Genomic DNA, 24,387 nt, shown 5'->3' with positions numbered 1-24,387 from the left:
GGGCAGACGGAAGGGCATATGGGAGGAATGGAGTGGAGAAAGAATTGTGTATCTCTCACAATCAACTTTAAGTCCTTGAGACACCTCCCAGCCAGAGACCAATTACTTGTTCAGTCACTCATTCATGAGTGCATTCATTTCATAAATATCTACCTGCAGCAGGTGAGAATACATTTACTTCATTGATGAAAGGGACTTACTTAAATGATGATTAGTCTATGAATAAACTAACCCTACACTTTCCCTCTCTTTCTCAACAGCCATCCTATTATATATTTGAACTTCCACTGGAGTCTGAGCCCTACCACTCCAAAAAGTTAATGTCAAACCACAGGTGGTATTCTTGCTGAATTACACTTGACAAAAAAAAAGAAAGAAATAAAGAAAAAGAAAAAATAAAAAGAAGGAAAGAATTTGGAATTACTATGGAAAAATGAGATTTTAAGATTCTACATAAATTTCAATGATTAGTGTTCTTTATTAGGTGTTTCTATGGATAGGCCCATTTACTTCTGATTTTAGAACTCAGCATGTGCAGAAAATGATATACCAATAAAAATACACACTGAAAAAAGAAAAACACAGCCTGCTGGACACACAGAAATTTGGTAAACAAAACATACATATCACTTAGTTGATCTAAGAAACATCGTATTCAGGATAGCAGTTGATTTAACTTCTAGGAGAATTATTTCTATTACTTCCTTTTCTAAAACTTCTGGCTCTTCCCAAATCAATAAATAATCATCTGATGCAGCATTCAGTCTGATTTAAAAAAAATCCATCTGTCTACTGCAGTGTCAATGAAAGAATGCCTTTAAACAGTATGGTTCTTGCCACGAGGACACACATATTTTTTTCATTTATTAGGTGGCAGAAACTTCACTCTGACAGTGATGAGTAACTGGTACACTGTGAAGTATTTAATAAATATCAAAGTAATCAGGATAGGCAGGAAGAAAAGGAAAAACATTCAGGCTGCATTTAAAGATGTTTAATGAACGTCCTTTACAGCTTGAATTCAGATGCTTAAGGACCAGCAAAGTGGGGCCTCCAACAGGGCCAAGTGCAGCCCCAGGCACAGGTTGGGGGGCCATTGTGATTATTCTTTAACCAAGCCTCCCCTCTGTCCTCACTTCCTCCCTCAGAGTCGCTCCTTCTCGCACAGGGCCTGCTCCAGTGAAACTTTGCTCCCAGTTAAGGATATGATAAACTTATCCCAACAGGACTCTAAAGCAATAGGCAGAAAACCAGCTCCACTGGCTTAGGTCAAAGGGGACTTTAATAGCTCAGAGGAGTATTTTCAGGTCAGGGGCTTCTCTTTCAAGGCCTGTTTGAATCAGGCTCAGGCAACACCCCCAGGGCTGGGTTTCTCTCCACCTCTCAGTCCCGACTTCTCTGGGGAGGCTTCATTTTCGGTTCTACCTGATGGACTAGCCCGGCTCCCCAGGTTAGATGGCTACTGCAGCACCAGATTCACCTGCTCTCAGGCAAGATCCAGACAGTAAGACCCCGTTTCTTCCAACTTAGTCCTGAGATTCATTCTGATTGTACTGGCCAATGTCACATGTCCTGGCCTGGGCTAATCACTGTGGCCAGTTGAATGCAACTCACTGATTGGTTAGAACCCAGGCCTGAAGCCACACCCACCATGTTAGCTGGGAATGCAAATCAGGGACTGACCTCTGAAGAAGGAAAAATGGATGCTCAGTGACAAACCACAAATGTTTTTTATACCTATTCACATTCTTCCCAGGATTATTTCCACTCTTAAAAGCCTTGAACCAAGGGTATTAAATGGCTCTCTAGTCATGAAATTCCCAGCACTCTGCTGAGGAAGGCCTTTGGGCTGCACTGCTCCCTCTCTGCCAAGCCCACACTGTGGCCAGCTGTGCACAGGGTCACTAGGCCTCTTCTCCAAGGTAAGCAAAGACAATGAGAAGACTGCTTCTCATGTAAATCTCCACCAGAAAGCCAGGGTGTTGATGTGATTGATATCCACGTAATTATCCCCATTAGTACATGTGATGGATATGCACAGGATTATCTACCTCAATACCTAACATGATTGATACCCATGTGATTATCTGCCATGGAGACACGCCCTTCCCTGCTTCTAATGCAATTACATTCTTCCATATAGATGGAATTGATGCCCACATGATGACTTGCTCCAGATACACACGCGATTGATGCCTGTGCAATTATCTAACACAATGATATGCCATTGATTGATACCCATGTGATTATCTGCTAAGATGATACCCGTGCAAATGAAAATTGGCAAGTCCTGCAAGCTCTTAATAATAACCCTTACCAGTAAGCCAAAACCAATGGCTATGACTTAAGGAAAGTTTTTTAAAAATAAAAAGACCACCCATACAGTGTTAAGTGTGTATGTGTAATGTGTGCATGTGTGTATGAGTGTATATGAGAGAGAGAAAAAGAAAGACATCCATCTTTTTGTAATGTTTAAAGTAAAACTTGGAAGGACTATAAAAATGAAATAAAGTAAGCGTTAAGGTCCTTCTCAGCTCTTAAATTCTCAGATTCTAGGGTCCAACAACTGGAAAAGTGTTACTGATTTCACAGAAAGTATCAAAATATTTCACCACCAATTTATCTTTTAATTTCATAGACTTTGGGTCCTAGTGACTTTTTTGCCCTTTGGTGACCATATGAAGAAACTAAGAGTAGAGGATTACTGAGGTAAATACCTATGTACAACTTCAGGAAGGGCACCCACATGTAAATCAGCAAGGTCACATTTCCAACTCCAGAGCACATACTACAGGTACGGACAAGGCCACACTCAGCTTTACGTCCCAGCCTCCACTGCTCTTCTTAAAAAGAAGCAGTCTAAGTAATAGAATGTCTGGTCATTTATCCTGCTCCTTTTCCCCAATTTGCTGCTCTGACTTTTGAGAAAAGCATGTAATATACCAATAAAATTTCATGATTTTCTTTTTCATTGTCAAAAAAACACTAATCCGTGAAGAGAACCTTCCTGGATATTGTTAATTCAACTGCCTGTTTTATAATAGGATTATGTTTCCCAGGATTTAAAAATCCCACTTGTTAGCTACCAAATAGACTTCTACAACAGCTGTAAAGCCTAACTTAATCCCTAATGGCATTAACAAAATAGCTGAGGTACAATTTATGTCTAACTATACTTAACATCTTACAACCTCCAATAAATATATAACATTTCTTTTGAAGTTATAAAAGGAAACTGTTCAGTGGGATAACCAGAGTCTCATAGGTCCAATCATGCAGTATCTCTAAGGCAGAACAAGTGTTCTTTACATATGGTAAGGATTATGGGTATAATTTATTTAAACAGATTAATCCATATTTACATGTATTAATGCTCCCTTTTCCATCATGCAAATTCAAGTTAAAATGATCTTCATTTCTTTCATTTGCAAATAATTACAGGGAGAGTCAACTATTTGGTCAGTCATCATTTCATTTAAGAACCTAATTAAGTTAGAATAAATTTCAGTATAGAACACTATACAACTCAAGGTAGGAAGTGAGTACCATATTTCATTTTACAAAGGGGGAGGTCATTTTTTGGAGGGTGGGTGAAGACAAGGGAAGGGAAAGGGGCCCAAAATGATCCTGTGGCCTAGAGATAAGCATATTCCCTTTTGTCTTTTGTTCTTCATTCCTGTACCACTGCTCTTCAAAAGTGGAGTTGAAATCCTGAGAAGGACGAATAAAGCTGGGGAGATTACATTCCCCAACTTCAAGCTCTACTACAAAGCCACAGTAATCAAGACAATTTGGCACTGGCACAAGAAAAGAACAATGGACAAATGGAAGAGACTAGAGAGCCAAGGTATAAACCCAACCATATATGGTCAATTAATATATGATAAAGGAGCCATGGACATACAGTGGGGAAATGCCAGCCTCTTCAACATCTGGTATTGGCAAAACTGGACAGCTACATGCAAGAGAATGAAACTGGATTATTGTCTATCCCCATACACAAAAGTAAACTCGAAATGGATCAAAGACCTGAATGTAAGTCATGAAACCATAAAACTCTTAGAAGACAACATAGGCAAAATCTCCTGAATATAAACATGAGCATCTCCTTGAGCAAGGGAAACAAAAGCAAAAATGAACACATGGGACTACATCAAACTAAAAAGCTTCTGTACAGCAAAGGACACCATGAACAGAACAAAAAGGCATCCTACAATATGGGAGAATATATTTGTAAATGACATATCTGACAAGGGGATAACATCCAAAATATATAAGGAATTCACACATCTCAACACCCTAAAAGCAAATAAGCCGATTAAAAAATGGGCCGAGGATCTGAACTGACAATTCTCCAAAGAAGAAATTCATATGGCCAACAGACACATGAAAAAATGCTCTACATCACTAATCATCAGGGAAATGCAAATTAAAACCACAATAAGATATCACCTCACACCAGTTAGGATGGCCAGCATCAAAAAGACTAAGAACAACAAATGCTGGTGAGGATGCGGAGAAAGGGGAACCCTCCTACACTGCTGGTGGGAATGTAAATTAGTTCAACCATTGTGGAAAGCAGCTTCTGTACAGCAAAGGATACCACGAACAGAACAAAAAGGCATCCTACAATATGGAAGAATATATTGTTATGGAGGTTCCTCAAAAAACTAAAAAATGAAATACCATTTGACCCAGGAATCCCACTCCTAGGAATTTACCCCAAGAATACAACTTCTCGGATTCAAAAAGGCATATGCACCCCTATGTTTATTGCAGCACTATTTACAATAGCCAAGATACGGAAGTAACCTAAGTGTCCATCATTTGATGAATAAAGAAGATGTACATATACACAATGGAATACTATTCAGTCATAAGAAAGAAACAAATCCTACCATTTGCAACAACATGGATGGAGCTGGAGGATATTATGCTCAGTGAGATAAGCCAGGTGGAGAAAGACAAGTGCCAAATGATTTCCCTCATTTGTGGAGTATAACAACGAAGCAAAACTGAAAGAACAAAATAGCAGTAGACTCACAGAACCCAAGAAGTTACCAAAGGGGAGAGGTGTGGGAGGGTGGGAGAAGGGGATTGAGGGTATTATGTGTAGTACACATGGTGTGGGGGATCATGGGGAAGACAGTGTAGCACAGAGAAGGCACATAGCGAATCTGTGGCATCTTGCTGCACTGATGGACAGAGATTGCAATGGGGTATGGGTAGGGACTTGATAATATGGGTGAATGTAGTAACCACACTGTTTTTCATGTGAAACATTCATAAGAGTGTATATCAATAATACCTTAAAAAAAAGTTGAGTTGAGTTGAGTTAGCATTAAAGGGCCTTCTAGGAATGTAAAATTCAAGTACAGTCAAACAAAGATGTATTTCTTCTCCCACCTCTCCATCTTTTCCTTCAGACAGGTGACTATCAGGAAGCTTATGGTGGGCCAGATGGGAAGAGAGATACACTAGCAAATAATTGTTTTAAGATTAAGGAGAGGAAAGCACGGTGGCTGACATGTAACATTAAAGAATATCCAGGCACTAGGAAGTTGAACATGAATCTGAGGGCAGTCCAACCTCTTTAAAGATGCAAATTGCAGTCAAACACAGAAAACAGTAGGGTTCTGTTTATCCTTTCACAAAGGGTGCAAACTGCTAATCAGGCTCCATTGCTGGGCTGGCCACTTTGTTTATCAATAAACAGGAAGACAGTTAGACTATAATTTTCCTGCCTAGTAGTGGTAGCCAAAAGGAAATCCTGGCAGCTTGGTAGTGCTGAGTTCCAGTTGCATCAAAACCCAATTATTATTATAATAATGTATGGGTGTTTGCAAGTTGCACAGGCGTGCTACACATGTCCACAGAATCATGTGAAACATGTTGGCAGAGAACGAGCTTGTGATACATGGACTAAGGGGAGCTGTCAAAATAGGCCGGTCCTCCAAAAGCTCAGCTGTGGAGTGTTAAAAACACACACTCTGGAAAAGAGATAACACAACAGATAGATAAGGAAATCTTCTACATATTAAAACCATATAACAAAAACATAGTTTGACTAAAATCAAACAACAGATAGGCTCTGAAAAACAAAATTTGACTTGAATATGCTTTGATTGCTACTGCAAGGTCTGTTACCACAGAATGCTAACACACGCTCTAAAAGAGATGTTCAGAGTAATTTTCAGGTCAGTGGAGCTACCTTCCTGAGATAGTAGAAGACCCCAAAGCTCAAATATAGTGCAAGGTCCCAAAACTAACAGGTAACAAAAATTCAACCATATATGTGTTAAGCCATTTGAATCACCCAAATCATGACCTTAGATCTGCTTCATTTTGTCTGCATAGATGCATCTATAAGAGATTAAGATGCATCTATAAGAGATTAAGATGCATTCCAAACTTCATATAACTCTCAAGATGGGGCATGAAAAACATAAAATACAAAGAGACTGTAATTTCCACAACATGGTGCTTCTATTTTTTCCCCCCAGATTTTAACAAATTTACAGAGCTCCTAGTAAAGGTGAAATAATGTGTTAATAACAATTATCACTGACCACAATGCACTCATTTACTCATCAAATGTTTGCTGAGTGTACCTACTATGTACTAGGGAAGATATGGCACCCTCTTTACAAAGTTGACAGTTTACAAGAGAAGCACATGTGGAACAAGTCATTACATCAAGTTGTAATGAATGTTTTGATGGAGTAGGTGAGCCACTCCCTCTTATGTGCACCCAACCAGTCTTCACTGCTGGCTTTCCAAAATGCCAACCCACAACAATGTGCCCTGGCAATGTGAGATAGGGAACTCTAAAAATTTGGCAGGTTCTGTGTGGCTCTGTTAATAACTCTAATTAGCAAATGTAGTGACCAAAAATGAAGCTCTAGGCTGTGGACTGCCTGGCTACCCCACTTATTAGGTGTGTGACCTTGTTAACCTCTCTGTATTTCACTTTTCTTATCTGTCAGTGGGGTAATAATAGTACCTCTTTCACAGAGTTGCTGTGAGCATGAAATGAGTTAATCCACATAAAGCACTTAGAAAAAGTGCTGGTACACAGTAAAGTTCTAAACGTTCTTTAGTCTGGCTCCTAGATCATCTTCAGCACCACGGTCAGCTCCAAGAAACAAGACGGTGGGAAACTGCTTTGGCTCAGCAGTGGGCCAAAATTCAAGGAGGCCATCATCCTCCACACGAACCGAAGAAGGAGGTGTGATAATGCCCATCCCCTCTCTGACTCACAAAGCTGAAGGCCAATATGTGCAGTATGTCTCTAGGAGAATTATAAAACCCAATCAATCATGGCTCCCAGCCCAGACGGCCATAACTGCCCTCACCAATGAGTTTTTTATCCCTAACCCTTTCATATCTTGACTCCAAACTTGGGCTCTTCATACGCACTTCAGGCTCCCTTTGCCCTGACAGCATTTTTAGAATAATTTTTCCCCATTTTTTGGCCTTAACTCTCTCCTTTGCCTTCCCCCATGTAATCTACTCATGTACAGCTCCAGGAAAAAGAAGCTCTTGACACGTTCATGCCCTGCAAACCCATACCAGTTGGGCCACACCATCAGCCTTCCCTTGCTATTAGGGAAAGGCAATTAGACAATATGGATGAAAGGCTTAGTGGAATAGTCTATTTGAGTTCAACTCTAGCTTCATTCTTCTGCCCTGGGAGGCTCCAAGAATTCACTCACTATTGGAAAACCGTGCAGAGTCTCTGAGAAGCTCACATTCGTGAATGGCTAGCACAATCACATCAAATGGGAAAAAACTGAAAAAACATATTTGAAACAGCATATCTTTATTAGAAAGGCAGGGTATGCCTTGGGTTAATTATTGACTTGACATTTGCCTCTGACTAGCCACACTTTCCTTTCCTTTTCCCATTAAAAAACCATCTTTCCCAACCTATGTGGAAGATACAGAATAAGAATTAAACCACCATCACCTTGAGAAGTTCTGATGTACTTAAAAATACATGGCAAAAGTACATTTCTTGTCTCTCTAAATCAGAATGTTAAACTATGCCTTAAAATAAACCCACTAATTATTGAAAACATGGTGGTATTTATTACTTTGTTATGAATTGTGGCCAATAAAATAGGAAAACTTGAAAAAATATTATTCTTTGATATCAAGCATGTTGTGCTACAAGATTTCATGCTGAATTCCCTTTATTTTGGTGGTGGCGATGTGTACTTGGCACTTTACTCACAGAGTTTTAGTGAACTGAAATCTCTTGGGCTTATTTTGTGAAAATCACCTGTGGTCTCCTGATAAAAAAGAAGAGATTTTAACTGGTAGCAAAACTTGAAATAAGTAAGTTTAATGATTTTCACTATAGTCTTCAAGCTATTTCTTACTTCATTTAGAGGAAATGACTACAATGACCACTTTTATAAAGTTTCAGTTCATTTAAGCTAGGTCCTTTCTTTCAATCTTAATTTTGAACCAGAGCTCAAAGATCTGTTCTAGGCCTGGGCTTTCTGTATTCAGATACATCATATCATAGATCATACTCAGTCTTACTTAATTGGATTCCTAGGAATGCAGGAAAAGAAATAACTGGCAATTTGAAGCTTGCATCTCTTTGTAAAGAGATTTTTCTGAACTCATTAAATGTAAAGCACTAGCTATTATTATACTAATAGAGATTTTTGAATCCTTGCATTAAGAAGATGCCTGTTTTGAAGAATAAAACAATGATGACAGGGATGTGCTTTTTTTTTTTTTTTCTGTTTTAAAAACAATTACTCCACAAAAGAGGGAAGGTGATTTAAGGGTATGAAGGGATTGATAAAAGACTGAAAACACTTTACTACTTTTATGAAAACCTGGATAGGCTTTTATATCAGAACCTTTAGGATCAAAAAGACCTTGCAGAGTTCCTCAGCACAGTTCAGCTTTCCACACTGTTTCAAAAAGACTCACAGATACCCCAATTCCTATTGAAGAAATCTCCCAAGCTCTCAAGTCTTTTAATAAGGCAAGGCCCCTGGGAGAAGAGCCTTCCTATCTTAATTTCACACCTCTATTGAAGAGGAGTTAGCTCTCCTTGCCCCTGTGTACATTTAATCATTCATTGCACATCAGTTAGCTTTCTCCCTATGGGGAGAATACACCTTGCTACTCTAGTAATTCATTTCAACCAAAGTGACAGCACTGAGATATTTAAAATTTAGCCAAATGGATTTGTGTATGCCTGTAGTATTAGTGTCTATGTATTTGTGTGTGTGTGTGCACGTGCACATGTGCATGCACAGAAGGAAGCACAGATTAGAGAGAATACATATGTTCAGGGTAAAAAAGGATTTCCCATCTTTTATCTTGTAGACAATCGATGACATTACAGAGGAACTCAAGAGTTAACTGGTTGAAAATGATGAGTGTCAGGATATCATATTTAAATTTATAGATTTATAATAAGCCAGTAACTTTGATATTTAGTGTTTCTTGATGAACAACTCACACTTGTAAATTCAATAATCTCCAGGTTCTGCAGAGTATGACAGGTGACTGTTGTGATAGGAGTTCCTGTATGAATCATTGTCTGCGAAGTACTTTTGTGGCTTCCTTTGGGGAGCACAGTCACACTCCCCTTCCCTCTGTAGTGTTGCCTCCAGTTATTGTCTCCTCCACTAACTTTCTTTAGGCCTCACATGTGTCCAGATATCCAAGATGGATGGAGTGAGCAGAAGCATTTATGGCCCAGTGGCGTGATCCTTTGGGGCTTCTGAAGCACTAGCTGTAGCTTAAAAGGCAAATGGCCTCTTCTTGCTTTTTATGATGGCAGGCAGCTTTGACAAGATGGCCCTCTGGGCAGCCCTAGGTCCTCTGCCATTCAGATCAAGTGGTGAGGAAGGGAGCCATGGCTCTAATCCCTGCCACCCAGGGGCTCCCCTCAACACTGCCGAGGGCAGCTCTCAGCTCTCCTCAAACAACCCCAAGCCAACCCCCACGCAGTGCTCCTCTTTCCATCTTCCACAATGGAGAACATCATTGTAAATGGGTCTTGCTCATGACACAGACCCCAGCCCAGGTCTCTCTTGCTCCAAACCATTCTTGTGGGGGCCTGGCCCTCACAGGCAGATGTGGCCACCTTCCTCTACCCTTTTCCTGCTCCCTTTCTGCCAAGAACTGTTCAAATACCCAGCATGAAATGCAAAGTAAAAATCTATTGCTTAGCTGCTTGAGAAAGATAATCTCTCTGGTTTCCTGAGGGAAAAAAAAAAACAAGTAAGATCTTTTTAAGATCACTGTTTCTAGCCCCCCAAGGTTAAGAAATCTGTGAGGGAGCAAAAGGGAAAAAGTGATATTTTGCCATCTCTAGAATTTTCTTTATTTGTCTACCATAACTGAAGGGGAAGTTTAAAAAAATAGGAAAATTGGCAAACTCCACGACATTTGAAGCAAGAGACTACCTGTGCCAATATACTACCATATGAGAGTCACTGACATTCTAAGCAATCATCAGAGACTTAAATTCATACATACATCAGAAACTTGGCCAGGAGTAATTGCTATTTGGGTATTATCAAACATTCATATCACATTTATGTGCCAGGCACTGTTCTAAAATAAGCACTTTACAAATATTAGCCCATTTAATATAATTCTGTGGAGTAGACACTATTATTATGATTATTACCCTTATTTCACAGAAAAGGAAACTGAGGCACAGAGAGGTAGAGTAATTTGCCCAAAGTCACTTTTAGGACAAGATGTTATCAGGATCCAGATACAGGCAGTTTGGCATCAAAATCTGTGTTCTTGATCATCAAAGTATGTTCCCCTGTGTAGAAGAAACATCTTGAAGAACATGCTAACCATTCTCCAAAATTCTGTAAGCTTTATTCCTTTAAAAATGGCACCACTGCTTTAAGAAAAAAAGCAATATTTATACAGTACTTGAGAGTTTACACAGTGCTTTTCTATTTGAGCCTCACAGCTGGTCCTGAGGTATGTTGTGCAGGCTTCATTATCACCAATCTCTTGGGGCAGAGAAGCAAACTGAGGTTCATGAGATTACAGGACTCAAGTTCACCTGGCTAGATGGTGCTAAATTGGGAAATGTAAATGAGTCTTCTGTTGCCAAGTCCTCTGTCCATTCCACTGAACTGATTTGTTTGTATCAAATCAAGTTGCTCACAAGTGACATTCCGGATTTTATTAGTTTCAGTTCTCATAGAAAAGCTTTTCTTGAATTAAAATTCAGAGTTCCTTTTTTGGCTTTCCTCAAGGGTCAGTGTAAGACCCCCAAGATGATAAACTCCTAACATATCCCAGCTCTTCACAAATCAATTTAGAAAAAAAATGAGATTATCTTCATATAAGTTACTTGTGTCTTTCAGAAGGGAACCTAAAGTAATAGTGTCCCTTAAAGCTATTACAGGGTGTGCCTTACGCAAATAAGGAACCCCACCCAGATAGAAAAAAATCATAGATACAGGAAAAGGATATCTAACTCAAGAGAGAGGTGAATGAAATTCCAAGGGTGGGTGGGAAGGGAGAGCCCAAGATTCTAGTTGTGCTTCAGACCTGAAGACAAACAGTCCAGACTTGAGGGGATCAGAAGACCCAAGAAGAAATTTCTCCAAGATGATGAAACTGATAAAATATTGCAAGTTCCTGAACATATTAAAAGAAAATTTAGACAATTAGTGAAAAAGGGATGTTGATGGACATACAATGGGGAAATGACAGCCTCTTCAACAGCTGGTGTTGGCAAAACTGGACAGCTACATGTAAGAGAATGAAACTGGATCATTGTCTAACCCCATACACAAAAGTAAATTCAAAATGGACCAAAGACCTGAATGTAAGCCATGAAACCATAAAACTCTTAGAAAAAAACACAGGCAAAAATCTCTTGGACCTAAACATGAGCAACTTCTTCATGAACGTATCTTCCCGGGTAAGGGAAACAAAAGCAAAAATGAACAACTGGGACTACATCAAACTGAAAAGCTTCTGTACAGCAAAGGACACCACCAATAGAACAAAAAGGCATCCTACAGTATGGGAAATATATTCGCTTAAATGACAGATCCAATAAAGGGTTGACATCCAAAATATACAAAAAGCTCATACACCTCAACAAACAAAAAGCAAATAATCCAATCAAAAAATGGTCAGAGGAACTGAACAGACAGTTCTCCAAAGAAGAAATTCAGATGGCCAACAGACACATGAAAAGATGCTCCACATTGTTAGTCATCAGAGAAATGCAAATTAAAACCACAATGAGATATCACCTCACACCAGTAAGGATCACCACCATCCAAAAGACAAACAACAACAAATGTTGGCGAGGATGTGGAGAAAGGGGAACCCTCCTACACTGCTGGTGAGAATGTAAACTAGTTCAACCATTGTGGAAAGCAGTATGGAGGTTCCTCAAAAAGCTCAAAATAGAAATACCATTTGACCCAGGAAATCCACTCCTAGGAATTTACCCTAAGAATGCAGGAGCCCAGTTTGAAAAAGACATATGCACCCCTATGTTTATCGCAGCACTATTTACAATAGCCAAGAAATAGAAGCAACCTAAGTGTCCATCAGTAGATGAATGGATAAAGAAGATGTGGTACATATACACAATGGAATATTATTCAGCCATCAGAAGAAAACAAATCCTACCATTTGCAACAACATGGATGGAGCTAGAGGGTATTATGCTCAGTGAAATAAGCCAGGCAGAGAAAGACAAGTATCAAATGATTTCACTCATCTGTGGAGTATAAGAACAAAGAAAAAATTGAAGGAGCAAAACAGCAGCAGACTCACAGAACCCAAGAATGGACTAACAGTTACCAAAGGGAAAGGGACTGGAGAGTTTGGGTGTGAAGGGATGGGGTTGGGGGGAAAGAAAGGGGGCAGTACGATTAGCATGCATAATGTGGGGGGGGACACAGGGAAGGCTGTACAGCATGGAGAGGACAGGTAGTGATTCGACAACATCTTACTACGCTGATGGACAGTGACTGCAATGGGGTATGTGGGGGGAATTTGGTGATGGGGGAGTCTAGTAAACATAATGTTCCTTATGTAATTGTAGATTAATGATACCCAAAATAAAAGAGGGATGTTGAATTCATGACAGCTGAACAGAAAACTAAGCCAGAAAAAAAAAAGATAACTGAACTCCAGGGAAAACAATAGAAAAGGAAAAGTAATTGGTTTATTACTTGTAGTTCAACTCTAAATCATTTTTATACTGAATATTAATGTCATCAAAGTTACAAGTAATTGTACTGGGATAATTTGAGGGATTGGAAAGTTCATACATAGCAGAGAGGACGGCAGAGGGGAGAGGCAAATCCCAAAGCAGAGAGTCAATATTATGCCTGAAATTAAAAAAATAATTCAAGAAGTGTATTATTTAGAGATTATGGAGTAAATGCCACAAGATTAAGCTAGAAGAGGTAAAAGAGAATATCTCTGAGAGGGGGGATGGAATAATGGTTAGAGGTTGCTTTATTTTATAACTATATGACTCTTGATGTGTAAGAATTAATTTTAGACTACTTTTTAAAGTTTTATTAAATTTTTTCAAAGGATGAATACTTTACTTTTGGCAAAATGCCAGACCACATTCTCTGAGGGCCATTCAACTATAAAATGAATACATTTCAACAAAAGTACTTTTTAATGCTTTGCTGGGTTCATAAGAAGTTAAGGGAATTTTTCAGAGGTCAATATAAAACAAAAATTAGCTGAATTCTGATTTATGAGGGGTCAGAAAAATAAGAAAGCTAGGAACCAAATGCTTATATCAGACCTGCTATCAGGATAGTAAGCCTGAGACTCCCATAAAATTGGGGAGAACAAACTGAGACTTTGGATTAGTAATATCCTTGATTCCCAGAAGAAGCAAACACAAATTTTCTTTGGAGGAAAACCATCTCACTTTAGGCCCTTGGGATTCCTAAGAATTAATTCCAATCAATACGGATTCAAACCCAGCAAATGAACAAAAAAAAGCAATTTAGATGCAAACATATTAAAATTATCAGATTTGGAATATCAAGCAGCTATGAAAACAAAACTTCTAGATATGAAAAATACAGTCATGAAAATTAAAAACTCAGAGGATGGGTTAAACAGATTAGACACAACTGAAGAGAAAATTAGAAAAGTAGATTAGAATATGACAAACTAACCTAGAATGTAATACAGACAAGAAGACAGAAAATATGAACAGATATTAAGAGATGAGGATAGAATGAAAAGCTCATTAATGTACACACTTGGTATCTCCAAAAGAAAAAATGGAAAGGATGGATAGAAGCAATATTTGAAGAGCTAATGGTAGAAATTTCATAGAACTGTTAAAAGATATGAATATACAAATACACAAAAACAATTTATACCAAGTAAAGGAGTAAGGGGAGAACGGAGGGAATAAACTAACACCTAGTCAATATGTTACTAAAACTTTAGTACACCAAAGACAAAAAGATCTTAAAGGCAGCCAAAGAAGAAAAAACTAGTGACCTAGTTTTTAGGCTGACAATAGAGTTCTCAATAGGAGTAACTGCCACCAGAAGATGATCTGAGAGAAAACTTCAATCTAGATTTGTCTACACAGCCAAACAACAAAGTCAATTTCAAATAAACAAAAACTATGAAAGTTTACCATTGCTATAGAGAAATTCCGAAAGATGCACATCAGGAGAAAGAAAGATAACCCCAGAAAGCAGGTCTGAGATGCAAAAAGGAATAATGTGCAGAGAAAGTGGTAGAATATGTAGGTAGACTATCTAGATAAATATGATATATACACAATTATAGCAATAATGCAAAATTCATGGGATTAAAAAGAAGTAACTGAAATATTGGGCAAAAATATCATGAAATGCAAGGGAAATGATTAGATTCAGTTTTCTAAAATTCTTGTGTTGTCCAGGAAGAAGATACTGGTTAATTTTAGGCTTTGTTAAGTATGCCTGGTAAAATTTCAAGAGTAACTAATAAAAATTAGAAATAGAGTTTTAACTTCTAAACAAAGAAAGGGGAAAATGGACTTTAAAAATTAACCAAAAAAGTCAAATAATATTTAAAAAGCAAGGAAGATGAGAAAAATAGGATAAAATATAATGGTATATTTAAATCTAAGTTTATTAGTAATAATGTTAGAACTAAGTGGATTCATGTTCTAGTTTGAAGACAGAGATTGTCCACAAGGATATAAAAAAATTTAAAACAACAGGAGACATATTTAAAACATAAAAATATGGAAAAGTTGAAAGCAAAAGACTAAAAACAATATACTGGGCAAATGCCAACCCAAAGAAAGCTGTTATATTCACATCAGACCACAAACTTTAAAGCAAAAAGGGGATAAAGACCGTCAATGTATAATTACAAATGATTCACTATAACAGGAGGATATAATAATTTTAAATTTATATAAACCTAATAACATAGGCTAGGCTCAAGCTGTCAGCAGCAAAAATTGATAGAACTACAGGAGAAATCAGCAAATTTTCCATGGAAGGGTATATTTTTCCTAACCTTTCAATTACTGATAGAATAGCAGATGAAAATCAGTAAAGATTTGCATATGTGAACAACATAATTAACAAGCTTGGACTAATGGAAAATATGTAGAAAATCTACATCTAATAAGCAGAAAATACACATTCTTCTTGAGCACACATGGACATTAATAAAGCTGGCTCACGTGCTAGGCCACAAAGCAGGATTCAACAAACTTCCAAAAATCAGCACCATTCAGATCACATTCTCTAACCATCGTGCAACTAAGCCAGAGGTCAGCAATAAAATAATTAATAAAAAAATCTCCTACACCCTTGGAATTTAAAAACTCTAAGTCCCTGCTACTCAACTGTGGTCTGTGGACCACTATTGGTTACAAACTATGACCATGACCATGTCACTAGGAGATAAGTAGGAAATGGGGAGTATGAATTTAGAAATTTCTACAGCAAGTAGTGTTGCTGTGACACCAAGTAGCATTTAATTTTTCTAGCAATTCAGTTTTTTCTTTTGTATTTTACAAAAATATCAGTCCAGATTAGCTTAAAAATGCAACAAAGTAATAACAAATAAGAATAAACAAACTGGTTCTTCACAGAGTTTGGGAAGCATTCTTTTGTATCTCATGGCTCAAGCAAGAGATCAAAATGGAAATTTAAAAATACTTAGAACCAAATGATAATAAAAAGTATGTTCTTATGGACCTATCTTGTTAGATTATAATTATTTACTGTCCTTGCCTGTCTCACAACCAGCCTTTGAGTATTCCAGGTTGAGGACCATGCAACCATCTTTGTTCCTCCTCCTGCTTGAACTGGTACCTGGTTGAGCAGATACTCACTATTTATTTATTTAAATACTGAGTGCTTAATTTACATATTTAAACTTAAATATTAAATAAATTTAAATATTCAAACATTTATCAACTAAAATAGCAGCCCTGGAATCCTGACTACTTATTTCACTCTTTCTTGGCCCTTCCTGAGTATCATAGAGACTCACCAGAAATCTTTTCATTACTTGCTTATTTTCACTGTGTCCCAGCCAGCAGGAACTTAGATAGTCCTGCACCTTTTCATGCATTTAACAATGAAAAAGAGAAGATAAAAGGAGAGTGGAGCTGATCTTTTCATCAACCAGCTTGGGAAAGTGAGCTGGTGGAGTGCCATACTTGATATGAAGGAGCCACTTAAACACAAATTGGCTTAGCAGGACAGGGTTTGAGCTTGCTAGAAGGTACTATAGACTTTTGTTCTCATTACAAGCCCATATCCACAGAATCAATCATTAATAAAAAGTCTATTAATAAAGAAAAGAGATAAAATGAGAGATAAAATGAAATGACTAAGTTTTAGTAATGCATAGAAAGCTGAATTAGGCAATAATAATCCAGTTTAGCAAAACTATAGCTAGATTATCTGTAAGAGTTTTAATATGGATTTCTTCTTCATAAATAAACTCACTAAAAATGGTTCCTATTTCCTCCAACAAGAATAACATTCAAACAAGAGACATGATTAAGAGGTGACTTCACAAAAGAGAAAAGAAGATATGTAAGAAGTTTCAGACTTACCTGGACGTTTCAAATGAATTAAAGTCCCTACCTAGGTCTAAATGGATTACAATCCCAGGACACTGAAAGAATTTGCAGATATGAACACTGAGCTCCTATCAGTAATCTTTGAGGAACCATGGAGAATACAAAAGTGACAAAAGATAAAGAGAACCCTGGGTACTAACTTTCTAAGAAAAGAAAAAAGGTTAATTATGGAATATGCCGACAGGTGAACTTGAGGCTGATTCTAGGCAAAAATTTTAGGATATTCAATTCTTGGTTCTGCCATGTAATAGTACTGTGACCTTGGACTTATTTAAAAACTTCGTTGTAAAAATCAAATGAAACAACATGCATAAAAGATTTAATATAGCATCTCTTACACAGAAAACTATTAAGTTAATGGTAGCTATTACCATTTTGTATCTCCCGCACTTCAGAAAGAAGGTGATAACAACTAGGTAGGTACTCACATGGGTTCTTCAAGATCAAGTCTCACCTACCTAACCTCATTTTTCTGGAGAGGTAGAGGTGTGGGGGCAGAAGGTATTTTTAGAAGGGTAGATTAGGAAGATATGTCTGGTTTGAAATGGTATTATATAAATATCTCTTGTAATATCACTGTAAAAAGATTGGATTTTAGGTAACTGAAGTGATTGAATAAATATATTCACAGTACTGACTCATGAACTTGATCTCTTCATGCCTCAGTTCTTTATCTGTAGGAATAGTACCTCACTGGGTTGTTATGCAAACCAAATTTTAGAACAATGCCTGGCACTTAGTCAGCACTATATAGACATTTGTTAAATAAACTTGAACAGAAGTTTCCAGTGGCATTCTTGGGCAGCACTTGGCTCCAACCTCTCTTCAACATGTCCATCAGAAACCTGTTAAATTTTCATATGGTTTGCTGGCCAAATTCTCAGATGGTATAAATGTTGGATGATGCAATCAAAAATCCAAGAAGACCTTGACAGGCTAGGGCTATGTCATGAAATACATGAGATAAAATGAAGTCCTGGATAGAGATTTTAGAAAAAAAAAGATATTTTTTACAAGTACTAGCCTGGCCTTTCTGGGGATAAGAAACGGAAATTTAGTTGGCTCCAAGCTCAGCATGCATGAAACAGTGTGTCTATCAATTAACAGCAATTTAACTGTATTAAGAGAACTGGAGGGTCCTGATGAAGACACTGCCTGGATACAGATGCCAAGATGGTGGGCAGTTTGCTCATTATGAATGCTTCTCTCCCCTTCCCCTCCTTCGGTTCTTCCTAAGTAGGGGCTTTGGGTACAAGGATGAGCTTCAGAACACAGATGAACAGTCAGGAATGCAAGGCAAGAACAGACTATATTTCAAACTCATCGGCACAGCAGGAAACATCCTCAGGTGAGTTTGGTAAGACAGCTTCAAGATTTGTGAAGAAATATAATTTAAAGTTTATCAGGACACCTAATGGCTCACTGTTACATGCTAAAATAAATTCCTCTCCAATCATGATTACTACAGGATTTATCTAATCTTTTTCCTATAGAAAATTAAGCTACTCCCAGGCATTTTATCAGACTTTTTCCTTGTAATAATCCCTGTCCCTGACAAAAGCAGATTTTGTCATCCCATCATCTAGATTAGAAATTGAGGCAAAGAAGTAAAGTGAATTGCCCTGAGACACAAAGAACTGGAATAACAATTCAGTATCTAATCTTAGAGGGCACTACATGATTTTTGGAAGGGAATATACTGAAATCACACCATACCCTCCAAGAAAAGGCCTATTTACCTTAATCTCTGGGAGAAAGAAGATTAACTGTATTTTCATTGGTGCATGCCAAAGATGTTGAGTAGATACTTTAGATTCCACATGCTTATCCTAATCATTTCCCAAATACTTGGAAGTCTTGGTTTAACCATTAGGAAAATGCTGGAAATTAGCTTTTTTTAAAAAAAATTAAGGCAAACATTTGTTTGCTAGAATCTCCAAGGAAAGCAATTAATCAAGAAAGCTGTATAGTACAGCCATGGTATTTCAGATCACTTAGAACAAGAAACTATCCAAATAGGCATAAATCTAGGTGGTCGGCTCTCTCTGTCCCCACAGCCCCATAACTAATTCCCAGATGACCTGTCTAGAGACTGGATAGATAAAAGTCAAATGAAAACATGTTTTTAACAATGAAAGTTCTATGCAAACATAAGTTTTTATTACAATATTTGCATATTTCATCTAATTATTGAACAAATCCATGTTCACTAAAAACCCGGAAAACAACGTGACGCAAACCAAATGAAACAAAAAGCACCTGCTATCCACTACCCCATAAGAATCTTTTGTACCTGTTTACAATTGGATATTTTAAGGTTCATTACTTTGGTCAGGCCATGAGAAAATTAGCCAAAAACTGCAACTCTAAAGTTCTGTGGGTATTTTCCCTTAAATTAAGTAGGGAAACTGGTGACACCCACAGAGGACTATCTTTTATTTTTTTGGCACTTGTCCCAGAAGAGATAAGGCCACTATGCAATATACCTGGCAGTAAAAAGAAGAAATACATTTCCTAATTACATCTTATTGGTCTGAAAATCCACATGACAATTCTAGGATTAAATCATTTACCCAAACCAGCAAATATGGCCAAAAATGGATTCAGTGTCTATTTCTTTATCTCTACACACAGTCACATATACTGAAGGTCATGGTTTTAAATATATTTTGGTTGAATTCTTCTTTTCTCTTGAAAAGAGAGACACACACATTCCAAACCCATATGAGGGTTGGGTCACGAATATATTAGTAATCAGCAAAAGTATGGTAGAATCTTCCCAAATAGTGAGCAATGCTATGAAGAGAGCACCAAATTTCACTCCATCTCCTTTTCCCATCCTAAGGCAAAATCATGTCATTACCTTTTTGTTCGCAGCCACACCATCCTCACAGTCGAGCACTGCACAATCCACATTCAGGGAGGGAATCTTCTTTATTTTCTTTTCGTCATTTCCAGGTACATAGAGCACTGCCCTCCGGGGAATGTACCTGTGATTGGATGAGGAACTATATCCAGCTCTGGACACATCAGCTGCTGGGGATGCTTTCCTGCAGAAGACATAACTGTGGTTAGTCTGGAATAGAATTTATAAATTTTTGAAAAATCTTAATGCAAAATTAAAATAGAAAACATGGATAATCTATTTTAATCACGGCAGAACACAATCACATATAACAAGTAGGAAAACAATAATAACAGAAATAACCAAGAAACAAAATGTAACTTCAGTGGAGGTCTAAAAAATATATTGCACTACTGACATGATCTTCTGAGAAAGGAAGGAGCGTGTACCTATTTCTTCCTGGAAAAACACTTCCAGTACTAGTATATTGTCCAGACAGAAACCATGGAGAAAAAGGAAAGAAATTTATATTCAAAAGGTCCTACATGCTATCTACAATTATACATAAGTGAAAACAGAAAACAATCTCTGTAAGCATTAGTCTATGGCCCTCCCCCTGCCAATGAGTCTTTTTAAGTAGGCAAATAAGCAATCCAAGTTCAATTTTAACAACAGACAAGGAAGGATGGCCACTTCCTAAATAACTACAAAGCATAATGAGTGGGAAAAGACCATTGCTAGCTCTATAATTGTGTGCAACAATTCCTGGAAACTTTAGATTCTTCATCTAGAAAAGTAATACTCATTTTGCAGGTTGTTGAGAGGATTATGTTAAAGGGAATAACGCATATGACATGTTAGTTAGAGCCTGTCAGATACTGGCTTGATGTGGTGGTGGGTGTATAAGTGGTAGCAACTGCTATTGTTCTTAATGGAGAAACTCCAGCTGTCAGTAGCCCCTGCCTGCTTCTACACCCTCTCTCCTTCCTGTTCCTCTGGAATGCAGTTTGGCCTCCTGTGGAAATAAGAGGAATTGGCCAGAAACTTTCGGCTCACCACAGACCTCGCCCCTTGGTCCATAGTTTGGTCCTGTGAAAACCATGTTTTAGCCCATAATACATGGTAAAGGAAGTTGAAATCAGAACCAGTTACACAATTTCACTGTAAAATGAATGCAGAGACCCTTGTTTAAAATTTATTAGGCATTTCACCATTTGCAACAACATGGATGGAGCTAGAGGGTATTATGCTCAGTGAAATAAGCCAGGTGGAGAAAGACAAGTAACAAATGATTTCACTCATTTGTGGAGTATAATAATAATAATAAAGCAAAACTGAAGGAACAAAACAGCAGCAGACTCACAGACTCCAAGAAGGGACTAGCGGTTACCAAAGGGAAGGGACTGGGGAGGGTGGGACAGGAAGGAGAGAGAAGGGGATTAAGGGGCAATACAATTAGCACACAGAATATAGATAGGTCATGGGGAAGGAAGTACAGCATGGAAAAGACAAGTAATGACTCTATAGCATCTTACTACCCTGATGGAGTGATGCAGTGGGGTGTGTTGGGGGGTACTTGATAATATGGGTGAATGTTGAAACCACAATGCTGTTCATGTGAAACCTTCATAAGTTGTTTATCAATGATACCTCAGTTAAAAAAAAAATGTTAGGCATTTCAAGATGATAACAGAAGAACATCAAACCAAGTACCAGACCCTTCTAGGCATAGAGCCATGTGCAAGTGTGCAGGTTGCACATTCACGAAGCCAATCCTACCCATTACAGACAGAGCCATATGTCCTGAAGACCCCAGTTAGGAAAGGTTAGAGCCCCAGTAAGCTGGAAATACCCTAATGTTTTACTATCCCCTGAGTAAATAGTATTATCCTTTTAAAAAATATGTCAGATGTATTCTTCATGAAAGCTCTCTTTGGTAGTTGTCCTAAGTTAATGTCATCAAATATTTTGCACAGTTGTAACATTTTGTCATGTTTAGTATACTCTGTGACAATTTATCTCAAGAAAAATCACTATCTCTTTGGTGGCTTATGAACTTTGTGTGGGCTCCTCATTCCTTCTTGCCAACCTTAATAAATTCTAAAACCCGAGTCTGAGTCTTACTTTTCTACAACATAAGCATCATGTTATGTGAAGTATGGTGAGCTACTGTTGGATTTTAAAAATGTACATGTCTTACAAGATGTTTTACTTAATATGAAATATATTATGGTCAGCTAATTGGAGAATGCCTGAAATATCTGCATCATTTTGCATTGATTGGAAATTTCTGGCTTATGATCCTAAGAAGGAGAAAAGGCAATGATGCAAGAGCAACACTGCAGTTTACTTAAATTCACATTGGAAACGAGAACTTCCAACATACACATTTCCTTGAAGATGGTGAAAATGCAGTGGAAAGAGATATTTTTATTTACCAGGAAATGCTTGGGCTCAACATCACTTCTCATTAGGATTTGTTGTAACCACTTATGTAAATACAAAGAAGATGATAACAACTCTAGTGGAAAGAGCTTCAGTGGGTCCTTTGTATACCTCTCACCTCACCTGACAGCTTGAATGTCTGGAAATCCCTATCCAAGTGGCATATGACCTTCATTTAATGAAAACTGAGACTTCCTCCATATGAAATAGCTTCTGACGATTCATATTGGATCCAGCCACTGGGGTGTCTGAGCTGCACTACTTGAATCTCAAGCCTGAGCCACTAAAACAGGTCTGAAAAGGTCATTTGTAGCATGGTAAGTCATATCACCATCATATGCTAAGAACTAGAGTAAATAGTTCCTAGCATGTTTATATGAAGAAAATATTAAAACATTAAAAAAAATTATCATTGACCATTTAAAAAAAATCTGCAACTCTTAAAGATGCTTTGGTTTCCCAAATAGTCTTCTACAATCATTAAAACATTGTTTTGCTGATATCTTCTCCTGCTCAAAATCTGTCAACAGCTCCTCATTACCTACAGATTTAAGTTCAGTCTCAGATGATATTCTCTCTCTCAATTTATATCACACTATTCCCATGCAGTAACTATCCATCCTAGGAAAATTAGATTATGACTATATCCACAACAGGCTATATTCATTGTTTCCACAGTACCTTTGCTTCTGCTGTGCTTCTAATGGGAAAGTCTTTCCTCTAGTTTGTTTGAACTTTACCGATCCTTCAAGCTAGTTCAAGGTCCAACTTGACCCCCCCCACCGCCAAGCCTTTCTTAACCATTCACCTTTAAACTCTCTCCTTGTTAAACTCTTAACAGCATTTATCACTCATAACAAATCAGAACCAGCAAAAGATCGGTTCTAGTGACTGTGAAGGGGTATGTGGGGGGACTTGGTGAAGGGGGGAGCCTAGTAAACATAATGTCCTTCATGTAGTTGTAGATTAATGATACCAAAATAAAAATTAAAAAAAAGAAAAAAGATCAGTTCTGCTGTGAAGGCTAAAGTTAATCAAGGTGGCATAAGCTTTCGGAAAAGACAAGTGATGCCACAATTACTAAGGGACCTAGAAAGGTTCCTACCTTTTGATCCAGCATTTCCTTTTTTACTGAAGTATCACTGATATACAATCTTATACTGGTTTCAAGTATACAATACAATGGTTTAACAGTTACCCATCTTATTAAATCTTCACCCCCATGAGTGTAGTTACTATCTGTCAACATAGGAAGATGATTCTCTAACATCTATATTATGATTGAGAATTTTGTGCACTTTTATTCCCCTCACCCTCCCCATCCACCCACCCCAGCCCCTTCCCCATGGTAACCACAGTCACTTTTCAGTGTCTATCAGTCTACTGCTATTTTGTTCATTTCATCTTGTTTTGTTTTTAGATTCTACAAATAAGTGAAATTATATGGCATTTATCTTTCTCTGCCTGGCTTATTTCACTGAGCATAATATCCTCTAGGTCTATCCATGTTGTCACATATGGCAGGATTTCTTTTTTTTAATGGCTGAATAATATTCCACTGTGTATTTGTACCACATCTTTATCCATTCATGGACACTTAGGTTGCTTCCATAACTTGGCTACTGTAAATAATATGGTGATAAACATAGGGGTACACATATCTTTTCAAATCAGGGATTCTTTTTTCTTCTGAAGTGGATTACTGGGTCATATGGCATTTCTATTTTTAGCTTGAGGAACCTCCACATTGCTTTTCACAGTGGCTGCACCCATTTACATTCCCACCAACAGTATACGAGGGTTCCCTTTTCTCCACATCCTCACCAACACTTGTTGATCCAGTAATTTCAAGTAAATTGACACAATTCCTTTTGGGAATTGCTATAGGCTGAATGTGTTTCCCCCAAATTCTTATGTTGAAACCTAATCCCAATGTGATGGTATCTAGAGGTGGGGTCTTTGGGAGATGATTAAG

The 24,387-nt window shown here is 37.8% G+C and overlaps 1 protein-coding gene across 10 annotated transcripts in view; it reads right to left on the bottom strand.

Moving 5' to 3' along the window:
* Positions 1 to 24,387, bottom strand: part of CLYBL (citramalyl-CoA lyase) — a 241,493-nt gene that overhangs the window by 98,776 nt on the left and 118,330 nt on the right. For all 10 annotated transcript variants that reach the window (XR_008994550.1, XM_057494543.1, XM_057494545.1 and 7 more), the window contains one exon: positions 19,986 to 20,172. Coding sequence is in view for 9 of the 10 variants with exons in the window: in XM_057494543.1 (XP_057350526.1) it covers positions 19,986 to 20,172 (187 nt within the window). In the remaining variant the exon portion in view is untranslated. The remainder of the gene's footprint in view (positions 1 to 19,985; positions 20,173 to 24,387) is intronic.

This window comes from Manis pentadactyla, chromosome 17, assembly GCF_030020395.1.
Source record: "Manis pentadactyla isolate mManPen7 chromosome 17, mManPen7.hap1, whole genome shotgun sequence".
NCBI lineage: Eukaryota > Metazoa > Chordata > Mammalia > Pholidota > Manidae > Manis > Manis pentadactyla.
The sequence above is the reverse complement of the archived record's forward strand: the minus strand, read 5'-3'. Positions and strand labels throughout refer to the sequence as shown.